The sequence below is a fragment of the Teleopsis dalmanni genome, chromosome 1 (genome assembly GCF_002237135.1).
Source record: "Teleopsis dalmanni isolate 2A chromosome 1, ASM223713v2, whole genome shotgun sequence".
NCBI classification, from domain to species: Eukaryota; Metazoa; Arthropoda; class Insecta; order Diptera; family Diopsidae; genus Teleopsis; species Teleopsis dalmanni.
Genome location: NC_051846.1, coordinates 43,548,538 through 43,576,449, shown reverse-complemented (window position 1 = coordinate 43,576,449; position 27,912 = coordinate 43,548,538). Strand labels below are relative to the sequence as shown.

Here is a 27,912-nt window from a genome sequence, read left to right as displayed (position 1 = left end):
CAAATGGAGCCAAAGTCAACGGCAAGTGGAATTACAAAAAAAAAATGTGAAAAACAAATAAAGCCATTCAAGTAAATCGTATTCGACAAAAGAAAATCAACAACTGAATTTGAAAAAGTGGAATTATGGTGAATGGTGAATGGTTCCACTTTTATTTATGTAAAAGTATTCAATATCAACATTTCAATATCGAAAGTGTTTGAGGATTATAAAGAAATATGCTTTTGTGCCAAGGATATTTTTGCTGTATAGAACCATATTTGGAAATAAAGTTTTAATAAAAAAGTTTTATAATGTAAATTTATTTATATGTATCTATACTTGTCATTATAAATAATGACAGTTACCAATTATTTTGGATGCAGATCCTAAGATCATATATCCGTAGATTAACAATGTAAGTATTATTATATTCTGCTTATAATAATTTTGATTTCATACAAAGTAGTTATAACTTAGCAATCAAATCAAAGTTTAATTTGAGCATATCATTATAAAAATTATTGTTATTATTAACGATATGCGTAAATTAATCAAATAGACAAATCAAGAGCAGTGATCAATTTTAGAAAACTCTTTGATTCACGGAAAACTTGAGTAGATGAAGATTTTGGTCAGATCACAAGATTCGCCTAGTTCGAATTGGATTAATTCGTACCAGTCAACTGCTTTAATTAAGAAGTATTCAAAATCTTCAAAGTTTCTTAGCTAACAACCTAATATAGCTATTACAGACTTGTCAAATTGATTCTCTTTTATTTAAATGGCAGACTCGCAGTTTATCAATGGGACACCCTTTATGCATTAAATGTCTGCGATTTCTACCTATAAAGTGGCTTTTTAGATCCGTAGGTCAACCATGGTATCACAATAAGCCATTATTTGTGCTTTGTACCAAAGCTCATTTTTTGGTACACAAAGCTGTCACTCCAACATAGTCTAACCTTGACTCATGATTTGGAATGTTATTAGTTTCAACTAAAGACAAATAAAAAAACTAGACGCATTTTCTGACAATTGTAAGACATGACCAGATAAGAGGGATGAATATATTTCACAAAATCTACAGTTTAGCATATTAATAAGGGTCTTTTCAGTTCACAGACTAAAGATTAATCTGAATTCATACCTTTACGAATAATCTAAATGTTCTGTTTGAATTGTTTAATAAATTACTATGTATTGCATATGTAGTTGGATGGACTTCTCTATACATTTATAGAGGTTTAAGAACTATATCAGTTTTATATATATAGTTTTATAAATATAGTTTTATATATTTATCAGTTTTATTACTCAAACAAATTTAAATTATCTTTTAATCCCTTCCAGTAATATGATTGTATGGTTATAGTAAAACCCTTTTTTAAATAAAATTTTAATTTATTTTACATTATTGCTCATCTATATGTACACCTACATATACTATATTTATACTGAAAAAAGAAAATCCGTAAGTATTAAAAGAATGTATATAAAGTATATTAATCTTCTATTAAAAAAGTAATTTATTATTTATATCGCATTTGTAACTCATCAAGACGAATGATTGCAGTTACGAAAAGCAACCGTTTTATGGCATATATTTCAATGAAGGAAAACATAAGGTTCTTATATCGTAACTCTTATATTCCTAAGGCTTTTGTTGATACGTCACCTGTATTTTTGATCTTACATAGATCTTAATTTGAATACCTTGAGTACACATATTAGTAAATATTTTGAATCACATTCACTTTTGACACCAAATAGAAATAGTAATTTTGAATAATCACTAGATAATAGCTAAATGACTTAAAGAGTAATACTTTAGAAAAAAGATTTTAATGAGAAATTCTAAAGAATGCAATAATCTGATTTATTTTTTTAAATGATGTTTCATTATTATGTAAAATATATATGTGTAGTTGTATAAGACTACTTTTTATTATTTTGCTACAATGGACCCTGAATAAATAAGTACAGTAAGTAAGTGGCTAGTCAAAGAGGAGTAGCACATTAAATCTTATTGAATTCATATCAATGCCAGTAAACAGTATTTTATATCCTTTTTTGACATATTGCAAATAAGTTATTTTCTTTTGTTCTGGACATAACTAAAATGGGGCGTACACAGAGATTAATTTAAGAGCGATTTTCGAAAACTCACTCAAATCCCATTTGATAACACGAAATACATTATCTCTAGTTTAAAATGGTTCGAAATATTTTAGAAGGGGTTTGAACCTGCAATTCTCCTTGTATACGCTACAACTAAATCATATAGTATGCATAGCAATACCGGATACAGATTACTTAGTTACTAACTTAGTGAGATTACTTGAGTTTTAGGAAAATTATTAGTTTAAAAGCGTTCCAAGATCTTTTCACACTGGATACCTTTTTAAATATTCGAATTTCAAAACCGTTAGTTCATTCTATTACCAGAGTAGAGAACAAGGAGCAGTAAGAACTAAAATTTTCTCCAAATTTCCCTCTACATAAAAACACATCTAGTATATAATATTAATCAACTATCAACCAATTATTTTGTATTTTACTAACTTGATATTTAAATGAATCCTCAAGGAACAATGTCTTTGAATGTTTTATTCACAATTAACAAATTTATTGCGTCAACTCTGGTGAGGCTGAGGATACTCCAGCAAATTGCAAACACAATAATATAATGTGGTTATAAAACAAATCATATATTTTCAATACTCCTATTCTCCTCGCTTAATATTTTCTAAAGGTATATCTGTCCGATAACATACCAACATTAAGCGAAAGCTACAGCAGTTTTAAACAATCAGCCAAAGCGGTGGGCTTAAAAATAAATAATGAAAAAACAAAATACTTGAGTAATCTTCAATCCGCAAATCACATTATTCAAATAGTTTCGAGCAAATTGAATCCTTCAAATATCTTGAATCAGTAATAAACCTAACCAATAACTGCAGTTAGGAAATAAATGAAACAATAAAGTCAACAAATAAAAGCTTTGGTGGACTATATAAGGCATTAACTTCATAAAATTCCAACTAAAGAGTCAAAATTAAGAATATATAAAACGCTGATATCTTCAATCTTAATGTATATTGCAGTGATTTGGACTATGAAAAAATCTGATGAAAAGAAGCTAATAGCTTCAAACGCAAGATTATTCGTGTGCAGACGGCACATATCGGCTAAGATTTAATGACGAATGTCAAAAAGAGCTAGAAGAACCAGCAATAAGCAAGAGAGTAAAACTAAAGCAATTACAATGGGCTGGACATATTCAAAGAATATTCAAAGATAACCCAACAAAAAAAATATTTCAATATGCACCAGAAGGAAAAAGGATCCATTCCTTTTTCCTTCTGTCCGACCGTCCGAGTTTACGCTAGATAGACAATGTGGATCAAACAGCGCAACAGTTTGGAAGAAGAAACTGGAGAATGATAGCAAACTACAGAGATACGTGGAGGAATTTTCAAAAGGAGGCCAAAATTCAACTAGGATCATTGCGCCACTAATGATGTTGATGATTTATGTCCGATAAAGCAATAATTAATATTTTGCAGTATTTAAGTTATGATATGATTTACATCCTTTGTTTTGCTTTCATTCGCTTTTCAATTTTCTTTTTTTTGATCTTACTTAGGTCGTATGCAAGTTAGGCTAAGTTGCGTTCGAAATGAGGGAAATTCTAAGTTGTGCCGGTAATATAGTGATGTGTCGATACGTGTTGATAAATGGCTAAATGTGTGCAGTGCAAAAAATCCCAAAAAATCTCCCATTTGGTTTAGCATCAACTTTGCCTAACTCGCATACGTCCTATAATTTCTGAAAGGTATTTCTAAAAGGAAACACCAACACTAGAAATACACATACACACATAAATAATATCAATTTAATCTGTCTACTTCTTCCGGTTTTCATTTTATTAGACCCCACAATGACGTGTAGTACCGTCACTATTTTATTTTTAGTATTTCTGTAGAACAGAAATGGAATAGTGAAATACAGCGAAATACAATTATGCAAATAATTACGATAGCAATTTATTTAAAAATAATTGCTTATGACTTGAAAATCCTTTTAAAAGCATACAAACATACAAAATGAAAGCACACAAAATGAAAACAGAAATGGAAACGCACACACACACACTAAAAGGTTAACAGCGAAGTTCCAAGAGTGTTTGTATACACTTCAAAAAACAGATGATATCCTTGCTTATAACCACTGACACACATTATATTTATGATGCCATTTCTGTCTGTTACGCTTTATTGTAGTTTTGCTGTCGTTCTTTGTTTGTTTCGTTGTTGTTGCTGTTGTTGTTGATAACTGTGAGAGCAAGGCAAATAACGGAACATCTGATGGATACATAAATTCTTAAAAGTCATCAAAAGCAAAAATACTACAACAAAAACAAGCAAAACTACTAAACCAAAAAAGTATTTACAAAAAATATTATAAAAAATAAATAAATTTTTATTTATACATAATCACACTCAGGAATATAATATAATATGAAAATCAATATGTAGTGTTCTGTTCCACTACTTTACTTACTAGCAAAATGAGGAAAAATGTGTACAAATCCTTAAACACAAAAGAAAAACCGTTCGAGGATCCACAAAAAAAGCAGCAATATGGCTTATGAATGCTTTGTACGCTTCCAGCAAAAACTGTTATTTTTATTGTTAATAATAATTTTTAGAATATAATATAATTCACATGATAACGATTTATTTACAATTATAATTACAAACAACACTAAATAAACAAATTAAAAATATTATATTTGCATTTAAATTCAATTTATTATTTTTTTACAAAACACTATTTTATTATTGCGAAACTCTAAACACGCGCGTCCGTGTTTTCACTTCAAAGTTATAAAATCGTATACAAGAATTTTTTCGTTGTATCCGCCAACTAAATTTGCTCTCATTAAAAAATTTTCTTTTTTGTAGGTTCTTTTCTTTTCTTTTGTGTTTGGCTTTGTTTTTGACTTTATTTTCTATGTTTACAATATACAAAATGCTGATAAAAGAAAATCTCTTGCAAATGCTATGCTTACATATAAAAAGCTAACATTTCTAAAAGCTGCTTGCTGTGTATTCAGTGTTTTTGACGAAAGCTTTTTTGTAGGCGAAAGCATCCTTTGTGTTTTCATTACGCACAATATTTTTGTAAGTAAAAATTGTTTGCAATTTCTCAAGAAAATTTCTCTAAAACTGTTTTTTTGTTTTAATAAATTTTTATAATAACATATTTAATTGTAAAAAGAAAAGAATATAAAAATGAGATATAGAATAAAATTTCTGGTTAATAAATACCAATTTTTTATTTGTAAAATTTTAGTTAATAAAATAACATTTTAGAGAATATAGAGGAGGCATATTAGTAATTACATGAACAAAGAGACATCTTAATGATTTAATCATATTATAGCTATTTCGTTAATTAACCACATTATGGCCGTGTGCGAGTTTAAGTAAATTGAGTTAAAGTAAATTGAAATTTTCTAGGGATTTTAAGCACTGCACTTATTTACATATATTTATAATTACACTTATTTATAATTTTTCTGTTAAAAGTTTTCAAATTTATTTATTTATTTATTTAACATCTTATAAAATTTTCACAATGGTTATATCCAATTTTTTCCTATTTACCCTACTTGAAATTTTGGGAAATACCAACATCCCTGCCATACTGACATAACATCTGATGTTACTGATGTTCCCTCAATTTACTATCAATTTACTTAAATTCACACTGTCTAATTTAGGCGGTTTTTCTCATTATAGTCACTAATAAGAATGATTTACCATGCAAATGAAATTAAAATAATTTATAAATTATATAAATTAGCTCATTATCAATAAATCAACTCCTTTAAGATGAAAATTGTCGAATGCAACTCTTAAAAACGAATTTCCCAAAAGGATAATTACTAAAATTTTAAATATATGTCATATGTTTTATATTTAAAATGTAAACAAACAACAACTGATCTGTAAACAAAAGCACTGATAAAGTAAGCATTTAGCATGTATATAAATGATATAACATATCAATATAAATGAGACAATATGCATGTACTATAAATGATTTAAGCGTTAGTGTCAGACTTTTTTATATTATCCCACTGTTTAAGAAAAATATCCCGGTACTTGAATATTTATTTATGTATTAATACAATTTTAATAACTTAGTCCCTTAAAAATAGTTGAACTCCTTTATTAATTGCAAATACATGTAAAATATTAAATAAAAGATTAAAATCGCAAAAAAGAAGTTTTTTAAAAAAGACTCACGAAATTAATTGTTCCACTGTAAGTTTACAACCCTGGATTTACTTACTTATTCTTATTCTTGCAATATATTGTGTGATATTATTGAAAAAGAAATGTCGTTATGAAACGCAAAAGTTAAATACTTAAAACATACGAAATTTCCCACTTTAAAGCAATACAAAACTGTTAACTATAATATACTTAAGGTATATTTAGATCGGACCCGGCGTTCGATGAACATTTCCATATAATAAAAAATTTTAATTTTTGCAAGGAAATATTCACAAATACTTTTTTTCAGGTTGTCATAGTTATCTCTAATTAAACAGAGGTCAAAAAATATATATTTTTTTGTAGATAACCACTGTTTAACTTTTTTTTAACGGTGGGTGAAAAGTATTGAAAGACACAAAGTGTGAGACTTGAACCCACTAAAATCACTTCTTAGAAATAAAAAAAGAACAAATTTCAACGTAAAGGTCAGAACCTCAAACCCTGTTCCAGTTATCAAGGAAAAAGCAGACATTCTCTGCATGAGAATATAAAAAACATGTCAGGATGACCAACCGGTCTAATGTATTGTGTAGTAAATAAACAATAAAAATAAAGTGAAATATTAAAAATTATATGCAAACATATGCAATAAAATTTAATTTAATTACAGTGTTATTTTTAAGTTTATATATAATGTAATTTAATTTAATTTTTTTTATTATTAATAAAAGACAACTGGATGTTTTTGCTTTCTGAACAAAGCTCCAATTTGATAAAAACTATTTTTTATCATAAATAAATGCATTTAATATATTAAAATCTTTTAGAATTATATATATTTATTAATTGAATTAAAAACAATAAATAGTTTTATATTACCGATTACCGTTTATTGCAGAAATGTTATCTTTTAAATAAAAAAAAAAATTTTTTTCAAAATATAGATTTATACCATATGTTGAAATTTATATTAAAATTAATATTTAAAAATGTTTAATGTTTTTGTTTTGATTTCTATCAATAACTTTCCTTTTCTCTTATTTTAAAAGCTTTTAAGAATGCCTACTCAATATACTCGGCATTGCTCTCATTTACTCATTGGTATTTTGTATTTGCATTTGTAGTTGTATTTATTTGTTTGCTTATGCTTTGATGCTTTTTGTTTACATTTTTGTGTTAACAAATGGAATTGTGGGAAATGCTTGGGATAGGAAATGTTTGCAAGTAACGCGCAAACATTGTCTTTATTAAGTGCGAGCAAGGAGAGTAACGTAATATTTCAGTGAGGTAGGAAAATGTGTGCAAAGAAAATACAAATGGAAACTAGGCTAATGTGTTAAAAACACACATTAATGATGATGGTACCATAGATTTGATAATATTTACTACACAACACTGTTTTTGAATTATATAGATATATGTATGTATATTAAGTTAACCTTTGTGTATATTATTTTTTTGTATATATTTTTCAAAAATATTTTTTTTTGTACTGTACGAAATTTTTAATAAATTGAAGTAAAATCCAATTTTATGATTAAAATCTATTCATATATAAGTATGTATGTATAACAACAATGCAGTTATGTATATTATATAAAAGGAAACATACTTATAATTACATTTTTAATAAATTTAAATATTTATATGAAAGAACATGATGCACTTAATTTTTTTCTGCTTTTAATTTAAAAAACCCGATATGAAGTAGTTTTGAGTAAATTGAGGTAAAGTAAATTAAAACTTCCTAGGGATTTTTTACATTGCACTTATGTAAGTATATATATATATATATATATTTATTTATTGCATTTAATTATTATTTTTGGTTAAAAGTTTTCAAATTTATTTATTAAACATCTTATAAAATGTTCACAATGATAACACCTAATTTACCTAATTTTTATCTAATTTACTGTACTCGAAATTCTATTAAATACCAACATTCGCTGCCATACCGATATAATTTACTATTTCCCTCAATTTACTCGAACTCGCACATGGCCTAAATATATTTGATAAATGATTGAAGATAAAAAAATAATTTCCTATTTCCCTCAATATATAATCAATTTACTCGAACTTGCACACGGTCTAAATATATTTGATAAATGATTGAAGATAAGGAAAATTTTAAAAGAAATCAATTATTATCTATTTATTTACAAAGTCTAAACACTATTATTGATCACATTATTTAATTAGAAGCTGCTCAGTACTGGTCTGTTTCTAATTTGGGAAGTATGCTTTTGTAATTGTTGATATAGTAAAAATATAGAAACACGAATCCATGTACAATTTGTTATAACAACAATAACTGACAAAGGACTCGTTTATATAATAAATAGTAGTCAATATATGAAATATATTCATAAAGAATAAGAAGTATAAAGATTAAATTTCCTATATATATATGTCAAATATGTACAGACTAATAATAAATTAGAATACATAAACAAAAATATATGTACATACGTTATATTATCCAAGTTCAAGACGTCTATATATACTCATGTCATCAATACAATTTAGTGTTTTACTTGGTGTTATCACTTGAAACAATAGTAGGTGAAATAAACGTCAAAAATATTACAACAAAGATGATGCTATCTGAAGAAAACTAGATCGCCATACCCCATAGATCGGAAAAAACATGATCTAGAAAATGGTCAATTTTAAAAAAGAGAAAAACAAATAAACCTAAGCGAGGCCTGGACGTATGCTAACGAAGAAAAACAAAAATTTTTTAATGGAAAACCAACATAGGGATAGTTTCAGGATAGAAACGGTCTAGTACATGAAGGGGATTGTTTTTAGCCCGTGCAAACCGGGCGACATAGTGACGATGTGATAGGCATTCTTAAAAAAAGTTCAATTCTGAATAAGTATAATTTAAGCAAATACCTTTAAATAGTTTATATATAGTCTAGAATTATATTGACTAATTCGTAAAGATTAAAGAAATATTTTGAACATAGCAACTCTATTCAGTGCTATAATTAACCTGTGTAATTTTTATTATACTACTTATTATATATAAATGTATATATAAATCTGAAAATATACATAATAATATATAATTTAAGTTAAACACATAATTGATATTAATTTTATCAAATATATTTAATTCAACCAACTTATTACATATTATTAGAATTATATCGAGAAAAAGGATCTTTTCCATTTTTCCAAATTTATAAATGTGTCAACACATATTCCACAGACTAATTTTAACGAAAATTGTATCAAAAAAACCATATGATGGTATTAAGATGTTTTTATGTTTACTGCACTATTACAGACTATTGAACATCTACTAAATCATGTGACTCATTCGAAGTTATATTTTTAATGGCGACTTTTGCAACACCACTTGGACATTCCGCTGAACCACCCATTAAGACAACAAACATGCCATTCTGTGCTACAGACTTCCATAGTTTACATATCCATTTATCAATTTTTTCAGCAGTTCTTGGAACAATATCTGGTAACAAATGCTCTTCTTTGATGCGTGAGTTGGTTATTGTCAATGCATTATCAATTGCAATTTGGCGCGCTATATTTATTGCAGATTTGTTTGAGTCTAGTTCGTATATAGAAATAGCAGTATTCACATTTGGTTCAGTTGCTTCCTCCGCTTTTTTTATGCTGTGCTTTATGTCATCATTTAAGGTGCCCACAGTTACTATAGCAGTGCGTTTATCACTCTGAGTAGCATGCGCAAGCATATTATTCTTAATATTCTCAGAGTTTGCCACACGTAATATTTCACAGTAACGTTTCCTTTGTATTAATATTTCGTCTCCAAATTCTAAACTGTTGGCTAGTTTGAGTTTCACAAGTTTTAAACTTGCCAATGAGTCCTCAACTGAATCATGACCTGCAATTGTAATTTTAAAATTAATGTTTTTTCAAAAACAAAAACCATATATTGCTTACCATCGCCATATTTTTGTATACTTTCTTTAAGAAATGTTATAGCGAGCGTTGCTAATTTTGATTTTCGCCTACGTTCGCCCGTTAAATTAAAGCAAACACTTGTATCAATAACATATGGATGCATCATTCTCATAGCATTTAAATCGCTGTTTAGCGATTGCCCAATAAGTATAGCATCTGAAGGTAATAAATTTGATACTTCCTTTTGGACCTCTTTTAAAGATTTTGTTACTGTTCTCATTAGTTCAGGTGTTATGCCGGAGTAATGTGTAAGATAGTCAGTAATTTTATTTGTGGGTAATACAAGCGTTTCATATACAGTTTCAGCAGCTTCATTCACTATAGATATACGTGTTAGCTCATTTCGACCAGTCGTTGTGCGACACATTTCACAATCTACAGCATACATAGGGCTATGATCTGTTACAGGCTCATATTTTTCTTTTGTGAAGACATAATCTTTAAAGCGCTCTGACAACTCCCCACGCAATGGCATCGGATAACCTTCATCTACCATTTGTAAAGCAGATAGTAGTAGTTTTGTGCGGGGAAACTTATCTGTCTGTGGTAAACCAAGCTTTGAAACTTTTTCAGTTTTTTGGTCTATAGGAAATATTGAGTTTACAAGCAAAGTCGGATCGGTGTTCATCCTTACAGCTGATTCCAGACTACCATGCTTTTGTATAAGAACTTGAGCTTGCATTGTTGTTAATGGGACCTTTAAAAAGAAAATAGTTCATTGTTCATTAAAAAACCAAAAACCAAACAAATATAATTTTACAACCTTTGTTAAGTCTTCAACTATCATTCCATCTTTGCATGGTGGTAATACCAACTCTAAACGTGTATCAAATATTTTTTTCGTTTCTTCGAATTTACTTTCATTAGACAAATAGTGATAAAGAGAGAAACCTTCTAGGATTAATACAACACTATGCGTCAGACGAACCGGTTTATTGATTGTACACCAACGTTCTGGAGTGCATGGAGATTTGTTACCTGTTACAGCGGACATTAATAAATGTTGTACATCTGTAAGAAATATTGGAATTCGCTGTTCTCGTGGAACATCTAACATAGCACGTTGACCATATTCACGTAACCGCAATGTAGGATAGCTTTCTAGTTGTCGATGGCGTTCACGAAGATGCTCTTTTATTTCTTTACACTGCTCATTGGTTAATTGAATTCTATTGTCACTGTTCGTTGAAGTTTCATCAGATGTATCTTCTTTCTTTTCATTCTCAAGTTTAGCGCGCTTTCCTGATGGTTCATCGCTATTTGTTTGAACAGGCAGTTTATTTCTTGGTAAATTCCTTTTGTATGTAACCTAACAAGAATATTATGTTAACATATACAAATATATTAAATTAAGTCTCACTTTTTGAAATCCATCGTCCTCGTTCTTTTCCAGTTCAGCAGGTGAATTCACATCCTCTACAACGGTATCTCCTCGCCTTTTCAACTTTACTAAACTAGCTTCTTTCATTCGATCATGGTCATTTAATTCCACCAAAATGGCTAACGCAGCTAATTTCCTCTTCTTTTTTTCACTCCTCTCTAACTGTTTCGAGGTTTTCATTTTTATCTAAAAATAGTTTAATGGAATTTTAATTATTCTCAAATTTCAACACTTAACATTATTTTATAAATGTTTACGTCGTTTCACGTGTATTAAAATCAATAACATATGTTGCACAAACAGGGTTGCTGTCAAAATAAAATTTTTAGTATATCAATATTATGTAGTATCACATATAAAAAATATATTTAATGTAATTGAATGAATAATAAATTTGACTAAAAAAACAAAAAAAACTAAAAAAAAAAATTGATAGTTCATGATTATTGTGTTGTATTAAAATATATTCAAAATTTTAATGCTATTTGACAGAATGCTCTGAACATTTTTAGTAGTATTATTGTTACATCTAGTTTATATAACCTAATAATCAGTGTTGCTTAACGATTTTTACTAAATTTTGTCAAATTTTTTTATAACTTTAAATTGCATATATGCAAATTTTATAACATACCTTTGAATCACTCATTTTAAAATTCTGCCAATTGTATTGATTCACTGTATCAAAAAAAAAATTTCAATTTATTAATTGACATTTAACAAATTGTTTTTTTTTTCTTATATATTTTTGTAATGAATATTCAGTATTTTGATTATTTTCTATATATACAGCGCGTTAAATGCAACGAAATATTGTAGTAGCTTAAAATTTTGAAAAATAAAAGCATACTAATGTAATGGTTATTATGAAATGAATAATTAACTTGAAATTTTATTTCAAAACCAAAATATTGTGAATTGAAGAAATTGTGTAATATTTTGCTTCATTTTATTATTTTTAAACATTTTTTCATTTAAGTATAAATTAAGAAAATAATGTCAATGAAAAAATGAATAAGTATATTAATACATAATGTTAATAAAATTTATTGAAAATGTTTAATTATATTATACAAACTTGAAAATGTTTGGAACTTTAGTGCATTATATAAAAAAAAATTCTACAGGAATTAACCAATGCTATGACATGAATTATTAATCAAATATATTTCATGTAAATGTTTTGAAGAATTTGGATTAGGTTTGGTTATCTTATTACAGTGATCACTGAATTCATTTAGGCAAACATAATAGTGTGTGAGATAATCCAATATAATTTCTATTACTGCGCGTGTTTTTGGTAACATTGTTGAGATCGAATGCAAATACGTATTATTTTTTTTTTATTATCTGTAAACTAATATTTGTAAGTGTTGGTCAAAAAGAAAAATTGTATGCTGAAATCTTGCCAAACTCCAGTTAGTGTAAATGCAAGAAAAATGTAAAAAAATTATATATATATTAAAAGAAGTTTGGAATATCTGTAAATATAAATAAACAGTTTTAATTTTGTTTAAAATTAAAAATTGCAATGCGTTTTATTTATTTTAATAATACATAAAAAATAAAGCAAAAAAAAACATATATATATTAAAATTTGCTGTTTCTTTAGTTATACATAAAAAAAATTTACCACGCGTTGTCGATACTTTAAAAATAATTTACAATTTGTTTTTAATAATAATACATAAGTCAACAAAAATGTTAATTGGCGACGCGTAACATAATGCCAGCAATGTCGAGAATGTTATATTTTAACAAGTTTCTCTGATCACACCAATATTTTCATTCTCGTATTGCACGTTTTTCGTTTTACATAAACATTAAATTTGAAAGAGATGACAAAAATTTCAGTGGGGGCATTCTCGCAAGGAACGCGAATGATTTTCATAAAGGAACTGTTGATTAAGTGCGCACTTGCAACAACAAATTAGTAAAAAATTACTATATGCTATAATCTGTTCGTGAACATAAAAAATATTTATGAAATCAGTTTATTCAAAACTTACTTAAATTTTGAACGTAAAATTTGTGCAAATAAAATAATATTAAAGTGAAAAAGCAATTGCCACTTGCTTTAATATAATGGAGAATGGTAGAAATTTTAAATGATTTTTTATTTAATTAAATTTTCACTTTTTGAAAGGTGATAGTCAATCCATTTATAACACAACAATTCATTGTAATAGGTTTTAATTAAAAGCGTTTCTGAGAAAATCGTTTATGAATTTATTCTTATGTTTAATATTACTATTTTTTACTTCTAAAGAACTTGAACGAACAGACCCATATACATATATTATTTTTATGTTGTAAATTGTCCAAAAATTTGTTATAATATAAATTCTTAGTCATACTGTACACTATATATCGCTGTCAGAATTGTACAGACTAAATAAAATGATCTGAAGTTTGTTTTTTCTTTCGCGCTTTGTGGTTGTCTTCTTTAAACTGGGAACCGTTAGAAGAATGAAGACGCCAATATATTTCGTATTTATGTTTCGATTGATAATTGGCTTTGTGTGCGCGGCGAAAAGTGATCATTATATATTAGACGAACGCCTCAACAGAAGTTTGCAAAAAAACATTGCTTCTCCACAAGATTTTGGAATTCGAGTTACATTTGCTACGAGTATTTGTACCAGACATAGCGGAGATGTATTCAGCAGTTAAGCCGCTTTCGAAATATTTACAATTTAAATCCATTAAAATATATGACACAGCCTTCACTTTACATTCCAAATGCACAGTTGTCATATTGTTGACATGTTCGTTTCTATTATCTGCAAAGCAGTATTTTGGAGAACCAATACAGTGTATATCAGACGAAAAAAACATAGAATTCGTAAATTCCTTTTGCTGGACGATGGGAACTTATATAGTACAATACAATGTACAATTACAGCAATCATTAAATGTAACATTAAAAAAAAGAAAAGCAGACATGTACGCTCGCATGTTTGCAATTTCCGAGGGGGTGGGACCTGAAGATCACTCCACTGAACGTGTTTATTTACGTTATTATCAGTGGGTAATAATGATGTTACTTGTTGAAGCCCTTTTTTTTTATATGCCATCATTTCTTTGGAAAGTGTGGGAAGGACAGAGACTCAAACAACTTTGTTCGGATGTTGGTAAGCAGCATTTAATATATATCTAAGCAATTTAAATCTTAGGAATTTGTTTATTCTATATATATATATGTATAGTATCCACAGTTGTGCCGGAAGAAACGTACGAAAAACGTTTAGAAATGCTTTTTAAATATTTCACAACAGACTACAAGGATATACATTTCTGTTATAGTGCTAAATACATACTTTGCGAATTATTAAATTTAATTATAAGCGTAAGAATATACAATACTTTCAATTGTAGTATATATTAATATTTTCTCGTATTTAAGGTAATCAATATTTTGATGTTAGACGTTTTTCTCAACGGCTTCTGGGGAAAATACGTAGATGCCGTAATGGCTATTGAGAAATATGATTGGGACACGTGGAACCGTTTGTCGTCACTTGTATTCCCTAAAATAGCAAAATGCGAAATGATGAAATATGGATCCTCTGGCACACCCATCATCTACGACAATCTGTGTATATTACCACTGAATATACTTAATGAGAAAATATTCGCATTTCTTTGGTGTTGGTTTATTTTAATGAGCGTAGTGGCATTTTTTAATTTAATGTTGCGTTTTTTAATGATACTCTGTAAGTGTTTTCGTTTAAAATTGATACGTGCGCGTGCGCGAAATATGCCTTCTTTAAATGTGCGGCAAGCAATTCACAATTTTAGTTTTGGAGATTGGTTTGTGTTATTCAAAGTTGGTTCCAACATCAATCCTATATTATTTCGAGACTTAATACAAGCATTATATGAAGCAAGAAAAAAAAAAAAGACTGATGGTGCTATTTGAGTCCACACCGAATGTTCCTTGAAGGACAAAATTTGACAACAACTTATATTTACATGTATATATTTATATTTCTTTAAATTCTTTTGATATATTTATAAAAATATAATCAATTAAGACAATCTTTTAATTTTATATATATTAATATTATAAGCAGACAAATTCCTGTCAATATATATAATTTATTTGTTCCTGTTTAAGTTAAAATTTGTAAAGTTTGTAGAAAGTAAGCAAATCTTAGTAGTAAAGAGCAAAATATTATGATATAGTATCATATGAATTTAACCATTATCATTATTAACTAAGTGACTTTTAATTTTCAAAAGAATTTTATTTAAAAGAAAAATATAATTTAATATTAAGTTTAATTATTTTTTTTCCATTTTGTTTTATTTACTTTTTCAAGTTTTAATTTATTTTCTTCTAATTATTATTTTCGTTGTTTTGTTACAAAATTTCGTTGTAATTAAATTTGTTTCAAAATTAATTATATATATTTTTTTAATTTTTATTAATTTTTTTTATATCATATTTTCTCTTGAATTATTTTTTGTTTACTTTATTTATTTTTTACTTTCTTGATTTATTTTTTATTTTCTCGCTTTACTATTATTTAGCATTTTTTTTAAATTTACTATTTATTTTTTCATACTTATTAATTTTGACTATATTTTTATATATTTAAGAATAATTAGTTTTTTAATATAATAAATTTCATTAAACAATTTTATGTTTATTTTATTTATACTAATAGCTTGATTTTTAATCTGCAAAAATGGTACAATATCATTATTATGAAATCTATATAGCGCATGTAATTTTAGTTATTGAGCTTATTCCTGAAAGAATAATCTAGCTAAATGGTGTAAGCCTTACCACATGGTGATGCAGATACAATTAGATACAATTATGTATAAATTCTTTTGCAATGGTAAGTTAAATCTGCTCCATTAACGTAAATAAAAAGCATCTTACTACCGGCAACGATATGTGGCAATATTTCTTGGTGTTAGAAATGGGCAAGTAAATGTGATTACGCAAATTACGAGATTTTTTCAACTAAACTTATATGTTTAAACTACCTACTAACTAATGTACAGGAGACTATAATTTTTTAGATTCTATACACAAATAAGAATCTTAGTAAACAAAATATAGTAAAAATCTTACCAATCAATATGAATGGTTATCAGATAAAATTACAATCAGACGTGAAAATTTTGTATTCCACATTAAGTCAATATACTAAACAAATTAAAGGTGCTATATTGATATTATTATCTACTATTACATTTTCCTTTGTTTATTAAGTTTATTTGCATTTGAGCCTAAAAAAAAGATTTAATTTTTTGAAAGTTGTATACATAACACATCAAATGGTAATCACACAAATGCATTAGTGATGTAGAATTTGTTGCACCGAGACGGCTTACAATACATACAAGGAGCTATGGTAACCCAGTAGAAAAAGTGGTCTTCGAAGACATTGTCTTCAAGACGGTCTTTGATACCGCGTCCGCATGTTCAAGCAAATTTGCAAAACAATTGCTCAAAACATGAATATAAATACTCTTTCTTCGCTTTCTCTCTCATTTTTAGTGTTCATAGCAACGTATTTGAATTTTGCCTCAGATGACGCTATGTTTTATAAATGAAGTGACGCAATAATTTTGAAGTGTAGTAAATAAACATTTTTGTGAAATAAATATTAAAAAAATCAAAATGAATAAAGAAACAAAATCATTAAACTATGAAATATTAAAAAAAAAAGAAATTAAATCAAAACAAATTAAATAGTGACTTAGTTCCTGGAAAATATATTGATATTAATATTAAAGACAAAAATTCCAGTGAAAGTTGTTTAAGAAACGAAACAAAGGATGTTGAAAATAAAAAAACTAAAAACACTTGTGAAAAATTAGCTGTTATATTTAAAAAACACAGGATTAACAGGCGTTGTGGTAATGATATTTAAGAACTCTTAAGATCAGAAGGTTTAATTGTACCAAAATTCTTTTCAACGCTTTTGAAAGCATATAAAACTTCAACAATTGATGATAGCGAAATGCTATAAATTATTTTATATTAGTTTCAGTTAATTTTAGATATGTTAAGTTGTATTAAGTTAATTATTTAAATTAATTTTCATTATGTTTACCATTTTTTACTAGTTTATTTTTAATATCTTAATAAAATTTATAATAATTTATAATAAAATTTATAATTTACTTTTAAAACTTTTAATTTTGAATGTAATGCAAGAAATTATGATATAAAATAAATAAAAGTACAAAATACAACAATTTCTTTCTACTTATTTAAAGAGAAAATTGAAATTCATTTAAAATTTAAAGAGCGCAATAAAAGAGTAGAAATAAAAAAAGGGTGAAAAAATTATATGAGCACTGCACTAAGAGCGCACAACTTTCTGTCGAATGCGTCCGTTATGCAAGCCATGGTCTTCGAGACGGTCTTCGAGACATGTACACAAAAATTCATTGAAGACATTTGGCTAATTTGTATGAAAGTGTCTTCAAAGACCGTCATACATTTGGATCGATCGGTCTTCATGTATGTATCCATGTCTTGAAGACGTCTTCGATGACGGATCGATCCGTTTTCTACTGGGAAGTTTATAAGCTGTATAGGATATCTAACAAATACCAATCTGTCATCCGTCAGTAAAAATTGTAATTACTTAAAAAATAAAATTTAGCATTTTTGTTTGCATTAAAATGATACAATATTAATTTTTTTACAGCATAGATTATATTCAATTTGGCATTAACACATTAAAATAAATTGTTATATTTTAATAAATTTGCATTGAAGCTAAAAATTATTTATTTTTATTTATTATAACAAACGAAAACCAATAAAACAGTTTTCATTTTATGCTCTCACACAAATTAATCAATTAGGTCACATATAAGGTCTGTTCCACAAGTTACTTGTAGTAACTTTGAGTAACACTGTGTATACACAAGTGTGTCCACCAGCAAACTTTCGAGTAAACTTTCGAGCATCTGAGAGAGCGTAACATCCCTGTCGAAATTTGAAAATGCTAAACAGACTTTACTCGTACATTTTATTTCAAGTAAAATTTGTTTGATGTGTGAATCAGCTGTTTGAATTTTGAATTTTGTATTGTTTATTTACGCGGTACTGGTGTTCGCATCAGATTTTACACAAAGCTGTGTAAAACCTGTGTGAAGAGTGAAATTTGGCACTTTATTTATGTTGCGCTCTCAATTTGTACTTTACTTACTTTTTACTTGAGTTTTACTACGAGTAGCTCGTGGAACAGAACTGTATACTAAATAGGTCTGACACAAGCCAAATAAATCTGCTAAATTATCCTTTTAAGAACGTTGCAATTTTCCAAAACGCAAATGTAATTGCAATTAATGAAAGAACAAATTTCGTAGCTTTCAACATAAATTCAACATAAATCGTTTTATATATAATATTTCGTTGAGAAAGTTATTTGAATAACAAGGATATAGATTGAATTACTTTTATAAAAATTGTAAGTATTTGTAATGCATTAATCCAATACGCTTACAATATAATTATATTAATTATATAAAATCAGGCAGCTTGAATTCAAAAAGAAAATAATTTGTTCCATTGCAAACGTAAACAACTAAGGTAAGTGTCAAAAACAGCTTCCTTTCGAAAAAATGAACTTCATTTAAAAATAATTGTGTTTATCTTATAAAAAATATTTTTTATTTGGCAATGCTGTAAAACAATATTCACCTTGTCGGCATAAACGCATACAAGCTTAATCGTTCTTGTATTTTTCATACTGTCTTTGCTGCTGCTTCTAATTTGATTCGTGCGCGGTGTTGACCGTTATAAAAATAAAAAATAAACAAATATAAAAATATTTTTAAGATTATTAATAAAAAGTATAAAGCAATTTAAGTAAAATGTTTTCTGAAGTTAAACCACTTTCGAAATATTTGCAATTCAGATCAATAAGAATATTTGATCCGGCTTTTACATTGCATTCCAATTTTACGGTAGTAATATTATTAACGTGCTCCGTATTAGTTTCGACTAAACAATATTTTGGTGAACCCATGCAATGCTTAACTGAGGAGGAAAATACCAATTTCATAAATTCCTTTTGCTGGACAATGGGAACTTACATACTTAACATAACCTCACAAATATCAAGTGTAAGAGATATATCAGTAGGTGTGGGTACTGAATCTCAAAACACCAAGCGAATATATTTGCGTTATTACCAGTGGGTAGTAATGGTTTACCTTCTAGAAGCGTTGTGTTTCTATTTACCATCGTTTCTTTGGAATATGTGGGAGGAAGAACGACTGAAGCAACTTTGTTCGGGAATTTGTAAGTACCTAACATTTTAAATACCATATTTATGTATATATACTTGAAATCATTACAGCTGGTAAAACAATTTTGCCAAAAAAGGCTTACAGCGAACGTATTAACACGCTTGTTAAGTATTTCACAACTGATCATAAGGACAAACATTTTTGCTATAGTTCCAGATATATATTATGTCACTGGTTAAACTTGTCCATAAGCGTAAGTAAAAAAAAAAAATAAATAACTTTTATGTATAAAATAATAAAATTATATTTTAATTTAGATAATAAATATGGTTATATTAGATGTATTTCTTAATGGATTCTGGGTGAGGTACTTAGATGCATTGTTGGCAATTCCATTTTATGATTGGAACAAATGGAATAGTGTCACATCACTTGTTTTTCCAAAAGTTGCTAAGTGTGAACTGCTAATATTTGGGCCAGGTGGGTCTGTCAGGGTTGAAGATATGCTTTGTATGCTCCAACTGAATATTCTAAATGAAAAAATATTTGCATTCTTATGGTGTTGGTTTATATTCGTTGCATTCATTGGAGCTTGCAGTGTCCTTTACTATTTATTTTTGGTTTGTAGTAAGCGTTTTCGTTTACAACTGTTACGTACACGAACAAGACACATGACCAAAAGTCAAGTAATAAGTGTGTTGGCTGACTACTCATTTGGAGATTGGTTTATGCTGTATAAGGTGGGTTCTAATGTTAATCCGATATTGTTTCAAGATTTTATGCTGGAATTGTATAAGTGCAGCAAACAACGCCAGATCGAAAAGAGAAAAGAAAATGGGATAGTTCTTTTTTTATAAAGAAATACTAAATAACTAATGAATTATTAATTTGCTGTAATAATACATATAAAAATCCACTTTAAAGAAATATGTTTGCTTTATAATATTTTGATAAATGGTTACAAACATGTGTAATAGTAATTATATTATTATTAATTAATTATACTATTATCAATTAATTATACTTAATTATTTTTTTTTAATATACTTAATTTTTATATGACTAAGAAATTTTTCGTAAAAAACTATTTAAATAATTGCAAAATTTGATAAACAAATAATTAATAATAATAAATAATAAATAGTAAATAAATAATTAATAGTAAATAATTAATAAATACAAATGATTAAAAATAATTTGTAATAATTAATAATAATAAATAACTAATAATAATAAGTAATTATAATAATAAGTAATTAATAATAATAAATAATTAATAATAATAAATAATTAGTTATAATAATTGATAATACGAAATCATTAATAATAATAAATAATAATAATAAATAATTGATAATAATAGTACTTCATTAATAACAAATAATAATAATATATGATTATTAATAAAAAATAATTAATAAAAATAAATAATTAATAATAACAGTAATTAATAACAAAAAATAATTAATAATAAATAATTAATAATATTAAATAATTAATAATAATAAATAATTAATAATAATAAATAATTAATAATAATAAATAATTAATAATAATTAATAATTAATTAGAATGATTATTATTATTTAAAAAAATAATAAATAATGATTCAATAAGACATTGATAATATTTATATTTAAATATAGTAGTATATATATAATAAATTAATATATACATATGATCGATATATATAAAGTAATATATTTATTTTTAAATTGTTTATAAATATGAATAAGAATATAATTTATATAGACATTGTAGTTAACAAATAACTTTTGTTTTTAATAAATTGATTTCATTAAATATATATAATTTTGATTTTATTATTTTTATTTATTGAATTTTATTGATTTATATGTTGTTTACTTATTTTATTTATTTATATTCGTACAATAATTTAAAGATTTTTTATATGCAACGTGAATAATGCAGTATTAGTCTTCAGATTTGTTTAATAATTTGATATTAATTTTAACGCTTATATTAATATAATATAATATCTAATAATATATTATATTTATAATGTGACTCAGTGGCGTAACTACAGGGAAGCGACTGGAAGCAACGCTTTGGGGCCCCCGAATTTAGGGGGGCCCATTATAAATTAATGTATTCATTGTATTTATTTTTAATAAATTCTCAAAAGTGGGATGAAACGTTTTTTATTAAAATAACTCCATATTGCATTTTATAAAATATACTTAAATTTTAAATTTAAAGTACATTATATATATATGTACTTCAAATAAAATGTTAGACCTATTTATAAAATAGTTTTTCTAAGAAAATATGTGTCTGAATCGAGAGTTTATATGGAAGCTATATCTAGATTTAAACACATTTGAATATAATTTTGTTGTCTTATGCAAATATCAGTACAGTATATACCAAATTTCATTCGAATACCTTTATTAAAAACGGAGAAGCTTCATATCCGATTGTTAAGTTTATATGGCAGCCATAAGAAGTAGTAGTCCAATTTCAATTAAATCAAATGGTGAACAGGGTTCGCTTCCGAAAAGTATGTGTGTAAAGTTTCATTCGAAGAGTACCCTTTTTACACTTTTTCGTGTAAAGGGTATAAAAAGATGTTAGTAGGGGCCCCCTGAGTTAGAATTTGCTTATAGGCCTGAAAAATGTAGTTACGCCACTGATGTGACTATAATGTACGGAGCTAAAACAACTTATTTTGTTGTTGAAAACTACTAACATAAAGATCAACTATTTTTTTTACTTAAAAAATTAAATAATATTGAATTGTATGTTATGCATAAGTTCTTGTACTGCAGAATACTTTTGATACCTCGAAAAACTAATTTTTTGGGCTGACTAAACAGTTTTTCTCTTTTATTTGTAGCTGTTTTATTTTTCAATCTACATTTTGTTTTTTTAATATCAGGAATGTAATTGTGAATCCACATTTCATCGGTAGTTGCTAATTTACGCAAAAAGACCATTACGTTTTGCTTCCATTGTTCAAAAAGGTTGAAGAGGTTGTGCTTTTGATCTGCGGTTGTTGAGCAAAACGTTTATGACCTTAACAACATTTATTGATTCAGTTGTCCGTACATAATATATGGTCTGTATATATGAACTGATAAACCATTAAATATTTGCAAAAACCAATGAGGATGGTATATTGCGATATTCGAAATAGTTCCATGACTAACCGAAGTATTAGATTAGAAGTATTCGAACCGAAGTATTAGCATGGAAAAATAGAACCAACTTAAACCGAAAAACGCTCAATATTGCATTATATATATACATATAATATATAATAATATAATTATTAATGGCTTCATCAGTGATGGACCCTTATAAATGTTTAAAATACTTAATCAATTATAACTATTTAATTTAAATTATTTTAGTAACAATTTGATATTTAATTTATTTACAATTTTTTATTTTATTTATATTTTCCTGTCAATTTCGCTATAATTTATTTAATATATTTTTTTTTATTAAAATTTAAAAATTGTTAGGTTGATTTAAATTTTAAAACTACATAAAATTATTTAAATAATTCGGATATTTTTACACTTACAGTACCAAAGTTATGTTCATTATAAACCAAACGATTCTAGAGACTGTTCAGGATAAATATTTGGTGATATCCTGAACAGCTCAAGATCAGCAGGAACTGATTACACAGCTTAAGAATTTGTTTGGTTAACAAATTTCTTCTGGATTTCAACGCCCTTTTCTGTTCTAAGTCGATCTTTTTATCATAGGACATAAAACTATTAATTACAATGATTATGTTTTATTAAATTTGTGTTTTAACTTTCACAATTTAATTCTTTATAACTTTAAATATTTCAAAAATTAAAATTAGATGACAAGTATAAATAAGGTTAGTGTGTAAATATTGTGAAATAATTTCATTTTTTCCTATTTCAGTTTTTTATTATATTATTTTATTTATTTTTTATTTTTTTATTTTTTAATTTATTATAATTTATATTTAATTGATTTTTAACGTCAGTTTTAGCGAAAGAAACTTAGTTCCTAATAATGTATTTTATTATTATTTACTCTATTGTTATTTATTTTATTATTATTATTGAAATAATTTTAGTAAATGTTTTATAATAATTATTAATGTTACAATAGAAGATTATATTTGGAATATAAAAATGTAGTTACTACAAAAATTTATCTACTTCATTTGTTTATATAAACATCATCCTGGAGTATTTCCAAAAATGGAAAATAAAAATTAATAATGAAAAAACCAAGGCTCTCTTTATTAAGCGTAAGTGGAGGCAGAACTCGTCAAGAGTGAGATATGGTGATAAACTGGTAGGATAGCATTAAATTTCTAGGCATCACGGTGGACAAACGATTCACATTGGCTTAAACATGTTCAACTGAAAAGAATTAGCTGTACTAAAATACTTCATCATTTCCAACCGCTATTCAAAAATGAAAATCTCAATGGTAAGAACAGGAAGCTGTTATACCATATAACCACATAATTCGACCGTCACTTCTATATGGAAATGTAGCGTTCAGCAAGGTCTCAAACATTACTATTCGCCAGCTAGAAATTGCAAAACGCCAGGCTCTGAGAAGCCTTCTCAAGGTACCATGGAATATTAGGACGAGTGACATCCTTATGCACCTCAAGATTGATCCGATCGAAAAACACATAAAGGATAGAGCCCTGAAATTATTTGCGAAAACTGACAGGCTTACCACTGTTTCTCGGGGAAGTATGCAGATCTGGGGTCAGTTATTGCTTAGTCTGATGAAGTGATAAACAAGAATCCAATCAAGGCATAGAGTGGGGAAGAAACCTCGCAGTTAATAGAGAGTAAAATTGCTCAAATGCACTAACTCAACTAGCCTCAACAGAATAATACAAAAATTTATCAAATTCATTTGTTTACAGTTTACTTAAATTTATTATTTATTTATTATTTAAAGGTTATTACCGTAAACTTTTAAAATAAAAAACTGTTTAGAGACTTTTGTATTTATTTTTTTTTATATGTATTATTTTTATATAGTTCTCTTCAACATAAAGTTGCCAATATTTTGAAGTTATTTGACTAGTTTATCAGGGTAGGATGATTGAAGAATTTGTTCTAAAAGTTAACGATAATAGTCTTTATATAAATAATAAATTAATAAAAAATTTATTTTTATTTACATTTAAAAAACAAATTTATTTTTATATTTACATTTAAATAACAAATTTATTTTTATTTAAATTTAAAAAAAAATTGTATTTTTATTTAATCATTTTCTTACACAAATTTTATTAATAAATATAAATAACAAAACTGAACTAAAACAAATTGGGTTATTTTTAAGCTGAACTATAATTATATTATAATAAATAAATAAAAAATTTATTTTTATTTACATTCACAAAAAAAAAGAACGTGTATATTTTTTTAATCATTTCCTTACATAAACCTTATTAATAAATATAAATAACAAATTTGAACTAGAAGAAATTGGATTATTTTTAAGCTGAACTATAATTTTATTTAAGGTTATTGCTGTGTACCGCATGCAATAAAAAACTGAAGAAAGCTTACAAGGTAAATTTTAATTAATTTTCCTTCAACTTGCAAATTTATTAATTATATTATTTTTGTTTTCATTTTAGTCGCCAAACGTAAATTCTCATCATGTTTTCGCCACATTTAAGTAAAAATAATTATAGTTATGCATTTTGAAGTACAAATAATCAGTAAATCAAAAAATATTTTACCAAACATTGTTGTTAAGCTCAGCATAATTAATAATTTTCATTAATTGAATTTATGAAAAAAAAAAAAATTAAATTACCTAACCACAGCAAAAATATAAACAATTTAGGTCAATTCCCTCAGTGGAAGTGCTGCAATGTTCTACTTTTGAACTCTTCAAAAGCCGTTGTTCTTAACACGAAAGACCTCAGTTTTGTCGTGGAACTCGTAAGGAACGGAAGTGATCAAATCGTGTAAAGTGCAACGTGTGTTTAACATATTAAATAAAAAATAATATAAATTAAAGTATAGTTTGTTCAATTACTAAGAATTTGAAAGTGTTATTGTGTCCATAATTTTAACAGCAGAAATAGAATGGGATTAGCCATTCAAAGTGTTAGCAACGGAAGTGATCAAATTTTATAATATTAGAATACATGGATTTTAAATATCAACACTTTTTTCCCCTATGACCAAACAGCTTTCATTTACAATAACATAAAAATATTGTTCCAAAAAATATTATGTTCCATTTAAAAATGATATAAAAAATAGTAAAATATATATATAATAAAATATATAGCAATATATAATAAATAAAAGAGTGTGTGTAAAAAAAGTGCTGCCAAAAAAATGGTGACTAAAATAAAATTCGTGCCCGAAGGTAGGAAAATAATCGATATTGTTAATATATGAATATAAATATATTTATTATATTTATGGAATTCAAGTGAATATATTATAATTATTTTGTATTGAGTAAAAATGTAAATAAGCTGTATATAACTAACATTTTAAAAATGATATATAAATAAAACATATATAAAAAAAAATCATTTGTAAAAGTAATGTTCTAAAATAATGAGTATATATATGCCTTGTTAATTCCATAAGTGAAGTGGGTCCAAAAAGACCATTGTGCAGTGCGTGGATAGTAGCTCAATAATATATGTACCAATATATTAATAATTTATATTAAATTATAAATACAATTATGTTTTATATAAGCTGTGCAACTAATTCTGCAGAAGTTTAATAAAAATTTATTTTAAAATAATCAGCAATATTCTGCAAACTAGGCTAAGTATACAGTGCTTAGTGCTAATATGTGGCAGATCAGTTTTTAATGTCTTGCTCAATAACGATATTAACGTGGATAACTTGAACTTTTGCTGTAATTGGCAAAAAAATGGCTTGTAGCCAAAAAATTACTTTGACGAGCGCTTAAAGATTAAAGAAAAAAAATTTTAAAAGTAATTGCTTAGGTTATTTTTCGAAAAAACTGCACGTGAATTCAGTCTATGAGGGCCAATCACATTTTTTGGTAGAGTTTTTATTCTTTGTCATGACTCCATTAACACTATCTAACAATACTATCTAACAACACTAGCCGTTGTTATTGGTAGAGTAACCAATAAAAAATGTAAGAGAATACTTTATTACTAGAAAATTAGTTGCATCGATTTCAAAATCTCGGTGTTTAAAACACTATAGACGATCGAAACAATAATCCTTATCGATTCGATTAGGATAATTCGAAAAAAAGTTAGTAGCTTACTTATTAAGTTTAATGAATATAAACAATGTACAAAATATATTGACTCGAACGATGTACAATATATATAATCAATTAAATATACTGATATCCGAAATATTCATTATAAATATCCTTCCTTACAATATACATAATAATACAATATTGTACTTAAATTGACGGTTAGACTGTCATCTCTCGTACTTAGTCAACAATTTCTTTTAAAAGGATTACAAATATTCCTTAAAAACTTCAGTAAATTATTTAAAAAAAAACTTGAACTACAAACTTACCTATTTTAGTAATCCACGTTTTCATAATAATTTGAAAGATAATTTTGTTATGAATTTTTTGGACCAATTCCTGAAAGTATTTTTCAAAAAAAATTTCACATAACATTACTTTTGAACCGAATAATAAACGGTTTAGTCGGCCAAACTAACGTAAACTGTTTGAATAATTTCTTATTTTAGTGTGAATTAAGTAAAATATTATTTATGTGAGTTAAAAAAAATTTAACTTGACAGGAATCGAAAATTACAAATCTCAATGTATACATTTTAGTCCATTTTCAGTTGCTTAGATAGTTAATAATTTGAATTTTATTGTTTACTGATATGGAGTATGAATAAGGATCTTTAAATTATTATTTTTTCCATATGTATAAAAATAATTTCTTCTTATATCTTTACGGTTATTTTCAAAATATTATTATTTGATAAGTTTTTTTACAATACAAATTGAGTTGTTAATTTATAGCAGATAGAAGATAGATAGATCATATTCATTTAGCTTAGAAGCAACTCCGACTTGACAACGAAC

General features: G+C 26.4%; 3 protein-coding genes across 6 annotated transcripts; 2 read left to right on the top strand and 1 right to left on the bottom strand.

Annotated features, from left to right (window-relative positions):
* Positions 1 to 9,407: 9,407 nt before the first annotated feature.
* On the bottom strand, positions 9,408 to 27,577 carry LOC119673033 (small RNA degrading nuclease 5). Of its 4 annotated transcripts, none has more exons than XM_038084243.1 (6): positions 27,384 to 27,577; positions 12,251 to 12,294; positions 11,596 to 11,802; positions 10,999 to 11,544; positions 10,215 to 10,932; positions 9,408 to 10,155 (listed from the first exon to the last, which is right to left on the bottom strand). In XM_038084243.1, the coding sequence occupies exons 1-6, from the start codon at positions 27,487 to 27,489 to the stop codon at positions 9,575 to 9,577; spliced, it is 2,202 nt and encodes a 733-aa protein (XP_037940171.1). In that variant the 5' UTR covers positions 27,490 to 27,577; the 3' UTR covers positions 9,408 to 9,574. The 4 variants fall into 4 exon arrangements, with proteins under 4 accessions (XP_037940171.1, XP_037940173.1, XP_037940172.1 ...); XM_038084245.1 differs by lacking the exon at positions 27,384 to 27,577 and adding an exon at positions 23,399 to 23,559; XM_038084244.1 differs by lacking the exon at positions 27,384 to 27,577 and adding an exon at positions 12,467 to 12,483.
* LOC119673034 (innexin inx5-like) lies at positions 13,998 to 15,605 on the top strand. Its single transcript, XM_038084247.1, has 3 exons — positions 13,998 to 14,750; positions 14,826 to 14,965; positions 15,023 to 15,605. Exons 1-3 carry the CDS (start codon positions 14,273 to 14,275, stop codon positions 15,536 to 15,538), a joined length of 1,134 nt encoding a protein of 377 aa, XP_037940175.1. The 5' UTR covers positions 13,998 to 14,272; the 3' UTR covers positions 15,539 to 15,605.
* On the top strand, positions 19,304 to 20,735 carry LOC119673035 (innexin inx5-like). Its single transcript, XM_038084248.1, has 3 exons — positions 19,304 to 19,900; positions 19,959 to 20,101; positions 20,166 to 20,735. The coding sequence occupies exons 1-3, from the start codon at positions 19,471 to 19,473 to the stop codon at positions 20,703 to 20,705; spliced, it is 1,113 nt and encodes a 370-aa protein (XP_037940176.1). The 5' UTR covers positions 19,304 to 19,470; the 3' UTR covers positions 20,706 to 20,735.
* Positions 27,578 to 27,912: the final 335 nt, after the last annotated feature.